We start from the raw sequence: 9,531 nt of genomic DNA, 5'->3' as shown, positions 1-9,531 counted from the left end.
CTTAACAACCCTGTGTACAATAGAAGGAAACACTGCCTTGTCCTGCGCCGTCCTCACAATCGTTATGCTTGAGCCCATTGTTGCAGCCATTGTGTCAATCCATCTCATTGAGGGTCTTACTCTTTTTCGTTGACTCTCTGCCAAGCATGCTGTCCTTCTCCAGAGACTGGTCCCTCCTAATGATCTGTCCAAAATGTGTGAGACATAGTCTTGCAATCCTTGCTTCTAAGGAACATTCTGGTTGTACTTCTTCCAAGACAGATTTGTTCATTCTTTTGGCAGTCCCTGGTATATTCAGTACTCTTCACCAACACCACAATTCAAAGGTGTCAATTCTTGGGTCTTACTCATTGTCCAGCTTTCGTATCCACATGAGGTGATTGAAAACACCATGGCTTGGGTTAGGCACACATTAGTCCTTAAAGTGACATCTTTGCTTTTTAAAACTTTAAAGAGGTCTTTTGCAGCAGATTTGGCCAATGCAATATGTCGTTTGATTTCTTGACTGCTGCTTCCATGGGTGTTGATTGTGGATCCAAGTAAAATGAAACCCTTGAGAACTTCAATCCTTCTTCTGTTTATCATGGTGTTGCTTATTGGTCCAGTTGTGAGGATTTTTGTTTTCTGTATGTTGAGGTGTAATCCATACTGAAGGCTGTAGTCTTTGATCTTCAAGTCCTCTTCCCTTTCAGCAGGCAAGGTTGTGTTATCTGTCTTCCTTCAATTCTGATGCCGTTCTTCTTATAGTCTAGCTTGTGGGATTATTCGTTCAGCACAGGAATTGAATAAGTATGGTGAAAGGATACAACCCTGATGCACACGTTTCTTGACTTTAAACCACGCAGTATCTCCTTGGCGATGTTATGCATAATTTGTTAGGATCCACACAGTCGAATTCCTTTGAATAGTCAATAAAACAGAGGTAAACATCTTTCTGGTATTTTCTGCTTCCAGCGAGGATCTATCTGACATCAGCAATGATATCCCTGGTTCCATGTCCTCTTCTGAATCAGGCTTGCGTTGCCGCAGTTCTCTGACCATGTACTGCTGTAGCTGCTTTTGAGTTATAAGGTAGTTACAACCTAATTCACAAGTTCACCAACTTTTTTAGAAGCAAGAAGTTAAATTCCTTGAATTGGTGCCTAGAGTGTCAGGTGAGAGTACAGGGGAGGAATGTGAGAGCAGTGTCAGAGGGACCCTAGTGGGCCAGAGAGGTTGGGCATCAGTAATCTTGTCTGGCTTCTAAATACTGGTGGCAAGATGACTTCTGACTTGTAATCTTAGGTAGGTTATAGATAAATGAAAAACGCCAGTAATCATACAATTAAGATTAATAAACAGCACTCCAAAATTAACCACATAAGGGCTGTGTTTGCAGCAAGGTTTCCCAAGAAAAGGCACCCAGATTTTTTCTTCCCACTTTTCTACTTGCATTTTGAGTGTGGCTGAGTGTATAGAAGGGGCCTGATTACTTTTGTCACTCAGATACTTGAGTACATAGTACATTTGTGGAAGTCTTTGTCCTCTTAGGCTTGGTGTGGGGACTGCAGGAACTGTGAGCAGAACAAGCATCTTTGCAAGGCATTTCCATCATCAAAGTAGCAGGGGGAGGGGGCTGATTAATACTGTTACAGGAACAGCTCCAGGAGTCAGCCATTTGCTGGATCATTCGCAGGCAGAGTGAATAGCAAGTGGAGGTCAGGGCATCCCCAGCACTATAAGCTGTCTTTCCCTGGCCCCTGGGGTGAGGTCAGTCAGGGTAAAGTTAGATGAGAGCTGAGTCCTCCAGTCTTGGTTGCTGGAGAAGACGAACTGCCAACGGTTGTGGTTTTTAGGTAGTAACACTTGAAAAAAATCTACAGACTGATCTGAAAGCAGAGCTTTGAACGGATTCATTCATACATTACTGATTAAAAGTAGACATTATCAGGCATCATAAAATGAAAAACTCTTTCAACTTAAGGAGCATTTCACAAAGCATATATAATAAATTTTGAGGACAGCATACTTAAGAATCACCTGAGGTGCTTGTTAAAACATAGATTCTGACTCAGTGTATCTGGGGTGGAAAGGCAAATTCTTAGCAGGCGGTCAAACCGGAGGGAACGCATTCGAAGCCCTGTTTGAAAGCTTGTTGCCTTTAGATGTATTATCAGGCTTGGTCCTGGGTTTCTGCCTTAGAGATGCGGGTTTGGCGAAGTGGCAAATGGAGAAATGTTGTCTAGTGACATAGTGTTAGATGGCAGGTGACTTTTAAGGAACCCTGCACCCTACTGCCCTACCCCCTGCTTCTGAGGGTTTCTGAAAACACTCATGGTCGGAAGGAAACCAGCTTTCCCTTTCCTCTCCCTTCTCGAGAAGCTGCATCGCACATTGGAGGAAGGGATGTGGAGGAGAGACGATTGAAATTTAGCAACTCCTTCAGCTTTCTGCAGTGTGTTCCCTGTTCGGGAGCTCTGTGACTTTGAGACCAGTTAAAAGTCCACTTTCAAAGCAGTGACATGCTTCTGGGTACTTTGACACTGTTAGGTTGATGTTCCCAAACATGTAAATATGAAGTCTGCAGAAATTTCCATTTCCAAGTCCGTTTTCAGGTAGTAGGTAGTAGGCCCCCCAGATTTGCCACTTAGGTAATTAGGGCCTGGTTGATGACAGAATCCGATAGGATAATTGTATTTGGTTGGATGAATTTGCCAGGGACTGTAAGATCAGCTGTGTAATTTGGGTGGAATCTGTGGAAACAACTTTCACAAGGTCCTAGAAGTTTTGGGGGTCCATTTCAGATTTCCAGGTTGGCTGGGTTTCCTCAGTTGAGTGCTCATGGGGGCAGCTCTGTTGCTTTCTGGGTCTTTACAGGCCCTCTACTTGGAGACTGTGGTCTGGGTCTTGTCCTGGGGTAGTGTATAGCCACAGCCGCATACAAGATGGGGTCATTGGAGAGCTCCCCCGACTGTGAGGAACAGGGTGCGGTTGTCTCCCGTCTTTGGGTGGGGTGGTTCAGCTCCACATATGTCACATCCTGGGGGTCTTCAGGTGCAGCAGCCTGGAGTAGGGGGAGGGCGAGATGCAGGTACAAAGTTGTGGTGGAGGGTGACCCATTACTCATTGCAGTTGGTTATTGAGTCGATTCTGACTCATAACAGCACTATAGGACAGAATGGAACTGTCCCATATGGTTTCCAAGGATGTAAATCTTTAGGGAAGCAGATTGCTACATCTTTCTCTTGAGGAGCTGCTGGTGGGTTCAAACCACCCACCTTTCAGTTAGCAGCTAATTGTTTAATGACTGCCCCACCAGGGCTCCTGATGGAGTACAGGGTAGCCTGAGGAAATGGAGAGAAAGGACCCACCTGGCTATCCCTCTGACTGTCCTCTTCCACTTGTCTGTCCTTCATGTCCTGCAACTCCCCAAACAGGGAGGAGGGAAAGGTGGCCACTCCCTGCCTAGGTCTGGAGTGGTGAGTCACCTGAGTGCACATCCTTCCCTGAGAGTTTTCATCTTTAGGCCTCTGATGTAGCGAGAGAGTGAGGGGAGACTGGTCTCCTTGATTCCACTCTTGCCCTCCTTCAGTCCATGTTTTTTTGGGGGGTGGTAGGGGCAGGAACGATGTGAAGTTGAAGTGCCTGTCATGTGACTACAGGGTTGGCAGGTGGGGAGTTGGGTACATGAGTCTGGGGCTCCGGGGAGGTCAGAACTGGAAGTAGGAGTCAGGTGTGAAGCTATCTAGGTAGAGAGGAACAGTGAAAGCCCACTGTACAGCTATAAGTGAGTTAGACCCAGACCTACAGTGAGGTGAGTGGAATGGCCAAATGAGCCTGCTATGCTGTATGGGAGCCGATCGTCACCTGTGTTCTAGTCGAGGTACATTACTGGTTTTCCCACAGCCATGGGGCTGAAGGAAAGAGAATACACAGAAAGCAGAGGCTGAGCTAGACCATGAGACTCTGTAGTGGGAATTTAAAAAGGTGCCCCCTCTGACCTCTCCATAAGCCCAAGGCTTGGCTTTTCATCCCCACTAGATGAAAAGGTACCCCAGTGCACGAGGGTTAAGCACTCAGGCGCTAATAGAAAGGTCGGCAGTTCCAACTCACCAGCCACTACCTGGGAGAAAGACCTGGTCATCTGCTTCTGAAACCCTGTGGAGCACTGCTCTGTCCTGTAGTGTTGCTATGAGTTGGGATTGGCTTGAAGGTACACAACAGCAACAACCTCTGACCCTGCCAGTCAGACTTGGGCACTCAACAATTTAAAGGTCAGGAGAGGAGACAGTGCACAGGAATGTGCTCCAAGAGGGGAGAGGCCAACTGTCTGCCGCTGCTGAGTTGGGTGCTGTGAGGGTGGACAAGTGTCCACTGGATTGAGTTAATGGACAAAAAGGTTGTGGGGGCGTGGTCATGGCCAAAGGGGACTCACCTGACTGTCCAGCTCCATTTCTTTCTCAGGCTGTTTGTCTCTCACAGCAGCATCTGGTGGGGACAGAACAAATGGAACCTGTTTCTTGGCAAGATTTCCTGAGATCTCATACCGTCTCTCTCCCTCCTAGAGGGAGGCTAAGGCCAAGGCAGGGTCAGTGATTTGGCCTGGCTACAGGGTATCAGATTTATGCTGTCTTACCCCCAGGCCCGGGACCATTTCCAATCACCTTCCCTATCCCCATTGCCCACCGACATTCTGGGGGACTCCCCTCTCCTGCCCCCATGGTGACACCTCTTCTCCCCCTCGCACAAGTTCTCGTCCTTGTCCTCAGTGGCTGGACAGGAGCTGGGGAAGAAGAGAAGAAAGTTTTGTGATGCAGGTGGAGCTGTGGGCAGAGTGGGAGGCTTGGGGTCTTTGGGGAGGTCTTACCTTTTTGGCAGGCCTCTGTCCTTTGGCTCTGATACTGTCTTCCCTGTAAGAAGTTGGAAATCATCCTACAACCCACCCTAGGGCTGCTTTCAGATCCACAGAGGATCTAATAACTGGAAAGACAGCAACCCTGCTCCCTTCTCCATACAGAATTCAAGAGAAAACTGTTCTAAACACTAAAAACAAAACTTGCATTTGTGTCTCAAATATGAAGCTTGAAAAGCCAAAAGAATACAGGAAATATTTACATGTATGCTCACTTTTTTTTCTTTTTGATTTTATTTTTGGTGAAAATATACACAGCAAAACCCGTTCCCATTCTACAGATTCTAAACGTAATGATCGGTCATGTTGGGTATATTCTTCACATTGTGTCCATGCTCTCATTATTTCTGCTCTAGTTGTTTCTCTTCCATTTACTTAATCTGCCTGCCTCTCAAACTTCTCATCTATGCTTTAAAATAGTTGTCGACCTTTTGGTTTTATATAGATGATTTTTTTTTCTTTTAAGTAACACAACACTCAGATGACAACATTTACTCTTTGGTCTAAACTGTTACTTAGTTTAAAGGTGACTGGTGCGGGGGGCGGGGGATAGTTTCACTTCAAGGTTTGAAGAACAACCCAGGGCTACAGTTTCAGGGACTCCTCCTGCCTTAAGAGGTCTGGATTCTTTAAGAACTTGAAATCTGTTCCACATTTTTCTCCCTTTTTATCAGGATTCCTCTCTTATGTTCCTGATGATATGCTCACTTTTAATCTCTTCATTCTAGCTTTTCAGATTGTGAAATGCTGAAGGAATCTTTCTACGCTGATTTCCTCTCATCTCTTTGGTCTCCTTGGCCGTTGCCCTCAGAGCATCCTTGGTCTGCCCGCAGGGAACCCACCACCTCATGTGGCCGCCTCATCCCATTCCGTACTCATGTCACTTACTGCCTTTTCCCTGGCGATGGTGTCTGATGAGGAGGAAGAGGAGGAGGAAGAGGACGAGGAGAAGAACAAAGGCCACCAAGACTCCGATCAGAACTTTCAGGTACTGTGGGAGACCTTGGGCATGAGTGAGGTCATAAATAAACTAGTGATGCCCATTTATTGAGCACCTATGCATGCCAGCACGTGCTGGGACTTTTGCATTCGTCACCTCTGACCCTCACAAGAACCATGCAACATGCAGTTGCCACCCCCACCCAGCCCACTTTATAGAAGAGGAAACTGAGTTTCAGAGAGGTCAATCATGTGCCCCAGGTCACACAGTCAGGAATTGGCAGGGCTGGGATTACGGGGGTCTCTGAATCCCCTCGTGCTTTTTTTTCCTTGCTGCCCTACTACCTTCCCCTCCCCGCCAGGTGGAATGCCAGAGGCGAGACCTGTTCACTAAACCCCAGTCCCCACACATCTCCAGCCTAGCCGGGCTCTGTCCCCCACTCCGCAAGGCCCTGACACCCCCATATAGGGCCTGCTTGGACATGGGGCCTGTGTATCTGGGAGGAGGCTGAAGGTGGAGGATGGGGACTCTACCCTGTACTGAGCACCATGTTGGGCCCCGCCTCTGGCCCAGGACTTTCACTGTTATGATTTCCCTGTGTCTCATAGCAGCCCTCGGGGAGATGGTGGGGGGCTTGTTCTACAGGGAGTGAAAATGAGACTCAGAGAGGGAACATAACGTGTCCGAGACCCCACAGCTGGGAGGTGGCAGAACCAGGGTTTGAACCCTGAGTGGGGGTCATGGTGGTGGTGTTGATATGCGACTTCCAAGCCCTGTTCTTTCCCTACTGCCACAGCAGCTTCTGGAAAGGGAGAGCAGCCCTCAGTTTGTGGAAGAGCACAGATGCCCTTGTCATTGCCCTGTCTCTCCCACACATGGTGTCACCGCTGGGCTGCTTCCCCTTTTCAAGTGAAGACATGGATTCCAGAGAGAAAAAGGAAAGGCCTTTTCTAAGATCACTATCTCAAGAAGTGGCTGAGCCAACACAGAAGTCAGTTTTTCCAAACGAGAGACCCTCACTTATCCCTTGGTGGGTCTGATTCCTCAGGTGTGTGGTGCTGATCCCTGGAGCCTCCTGGAGAGCAGGACAGGATGAGGGGCTGCATGCAGCCCACTGCTCCTCCCCCAGGCTGGACCTCATACCTCCCTCTGTTGTGAACACCCCACTCCTCATCTGGCCCCAGCCTTACAACCCCTGGGAGCCTGGGGTCACCACTCTCATATCTGCCCATCTCCTAGCGCCCCTGGATACAAGCTGTGCTGGAGAGATGAAGGAAAAATTCCAGCAGCTGAGAGGGCAAATCTGTGGTCCCCCTGGGGAACAAGGCCTCTTTTACCATCTCTTGGTGTAGTCTCTGGGTGAGAGGCTACAGGGATTAGAGATTCAGGGAGGATGAGAGTTGGGGTGACTCTGCCCTTTCCTCTTGGTCAGCTTTGATCTTCTCCAGCTCCCTCCACCCGCCATGAACATATCTGGTCCTCAGGGATGAGGATGGAGGATGAGGCAGGGATGCTAGCTGCCCTGTCTTTTTCCATCCCTCTGAGGGATGGATCCCCTCTGGGTAACCCTCCTTCAGTGGCCTTTCCTTTCCACCCTAGCCCAGAGCTCCCCTGGGGACAGATCCCTGAACTGCCATTAGGACACAAAGGGGACAGGGTCAGGGGTTCCTCACCTGAGACCACCAGCTCCAGGGGCTCACTGGGTTGTGACAACAGGTAAGGGGAGGTGCTGTGTGAGCTGTAGCATCTGTAGGTCCCTCCATGGGTTGAGGTCATAGGGCTCATGGTGAAGTTGGCCTGAAAGGGCCCGGCATTTTTCTGCCAATGAAGGCGCTGGGGTGGGGGGACGATCAACCCCTCCTTGAACAGATGGAATGTATAAAAAAATTGGTCTGAGCGACACTGCAGGGTCATGCTGTCTCCCGAGGCCACTGAGGGGCCAGGATGTGCCGGGGGGGAGGGTTTTGTTATATGTTCCTGTGAGAGAAGGTGGCCATACTGTACAGGGAGCCGTCCAGTCCCCACCTCCCTTGAGGTGACTACCATCACCAGGGACTGTCCCTCTGTGGCCCCTCTTTTCCCACCTCTCAGTTTCTATGTGATGGTCTCTCTCATCCCTATGTCTCTCACTCTCCCTTTCTCACACTCATCCCGAGATCAAAGCCACCATCTCATCTCTGCTCCAAGACCCTGTCTCCCTTGACCCCATCTCTACCAGGGGAGACTCTGGGTCCACACCTCAGCAGCCTGCCTGGATGTCGTGCTGGGCAGGAGTCCATACCTGCCACCAGGATGTACGGGGATCACTGGGGGCCAATCACCCAGAGAAGAGTTTGCACGCACCATAGCACCTGTACCGTTCCTTGTGGGTGTGGTTCATATGGTCCAGGGTGAAGATGGGACTGTGCTGCCTGTCAAGGCACTGGGGGTGGTGGGGTGGGGTGAAAGCTGCTTGTCCTTGTCCGGAGCAAACCTGTCATAGCAGGCCTCAGAGTCACACTGCAGGGTGAGGCTGGGCTGAGAGGGAGGGCTTTCTGTGCAGCCCCAGAGAAGAGGGGACAGTGGCATGGAAGGAAATGCACATCCCACTGTCCATGGGGCTGCAATGAGTGCACACTGGTCTCCTTCACACCCCCTGTGATTCTGCCTCTGGTAGACCACTGTCAACAATCATCCCATCATGACCAGGGCTCCCCTGGGCACGTGGCCTAGATTTATCATTTTGGAGCCCCTGGAAAAGATGGGGTTGGGTCGGGTCTCCCTCACCTGTGACGTTGAGATCCAGAGGGTCACTGGGGTGTGACCACAGGTGGGAGGAGGAGTGGAAAGAACCACAGCATCTGTAGGTGTCCCTATCATAGGTGCTCACAGGGCCCACGGGAAAGGTGGCCTGGTGCCTCCTAGCAGAGAACTGAGATTTCCTTCGTTAGGGAGGGTAGGATCTTCCCTCCTTGAGCAGATAGAAAGTGTCTGTTCTGTCCTTTGAGCTACAGGAGACGGACACACTCCCTCCTGAAACAACCAGAGGGCTTGGATGGGCTGAGAGGGAGGGTTTGCTGTAGGCTCCTGAAAGAGAAGGAGGGAGCTGAATTAAAGGGAGGGTAGAGTCAGTCCACATTACCCCACAGGTGTAGTCTGTGAGATTCCCTTTCCCCTGAGGCCACATTGCATTCCGTTCTGCCTTTGAGGAGGAGCTCACAGTGAAGGGGGATGTCCTGATTCCTCCCTCTTACCTGTCATGACAAGGAGCAGGGGGCCACTCCACCCTGACCAGCCACTTGAGCTCTGATATGCACACTGGAATTGCCGTGCATGGCCTGTGTCCATGAATTCGATGCGGAAACTGACCGTATCCACATAATTCCATGGGGCCCACTTATCCCAGTATTGAGTGACCCCCTCTTTATATAGCCAGTAGGTATCAGCCTGTGGAGACCCCTGACACCAGATCGTCACAGAGCTCCCCATGGTGATGATGGGGCCTGAAGTAGCCCAGTTGGAGGGTTTGGGGAGGGACCCTGGAAAGGAACGAGACCTGGAATTCCAAGGAGTTTCTCTCCCCTGGACTCCCCCAGCTTTCACTTCAATGCTCCTCCCACCCTGGTCACCACCAGCTCAGACCCTTTGTGTTTCCCCTTAAGCTGCCCAGAGGCATTCATTGTACTGACCAGAGGTTGGAGCTGGGGGCTCTGGGGATGAT

General features: G+C 50.0%; 1 protein-coding gene across 1 annotated transcript; it reads right to left on the bottom strand.

The window, feature by feature from the left end:
* Nucleotides 1-2,818: 2,818 nt before the first annotated feature.
* On the bottom strand, nucleotides 2,819-9,299 carry LOC126086198 (leukocyte immunoglobulin-like receptor subfamily B member 3). The gene is made up of 9 exons (XM_049902376.1): nucleotides 9,065-9,299; nucleotides 8,776-8,870; nucleotides 7,505-7,649; nucleotides 6,620-6,633; nucleotides 5,776-5,921; nucleotides 4,644-4,762; nucleotides 4,415-4,467; nucleotides 3,316-3,467; nucleotides 2,819-3,101 (listed from the first exon to the last, which is right to left on the bottom strand). Exons 1-9 carry the CDS (start codon nucleotides 9,297-9,299, stop codon nucleotides 2,819-2,821), a joined length of 1,242 nt encoding a protein of 413 aa, XP_049758333.1.
* Nucleotides 9,300-9,531: the final 232 nt, after the last annotated feature.

Source organism: Elephas maximus, chromosome 11 (assembly GCF_024166365.1).
Source record: "Elephas maximus indicus isolate mEleMax1 chromosome 11, mEleMax1 primary haplotype, whole genome shotgun sequence".
NCBI lineage: Eukaryota > Metazoa > Chordata > Mammalia > Proboscidea > Elephantidae > Elephas > Elephas maximus.
Note: the sequence above shows the minus strand (reverse complement) of the source record. Positions and strands in the feature narration are given on the sequence as shown.

Excerpts from the sequence above, each read along its gene's own strand:
- LOC126086198 (XM_049902376.1), bottom strand. The coding sequence starts at position 9,299 with ATGGGGAGCTCTGTGACGATCTGGTGTCAGGGGTCTCCACAGGCTGAT. Across the intron at positions 7,650-8,775 it reads TCTATCTGCTCAAGGAGGGA|AAAAATGCCGGGCCCTTTCA; the intron begins AGATCCTACCCT and ends CTTCATTGGCAG. Across the intron at positions 3,468-4,414 it reads AAATGGAGCTGGACAGTCAG|GTGACTCACCACTCCAGACC; the intron begins GTGAGTCCCCTT and ends ATGTGCACTCAG.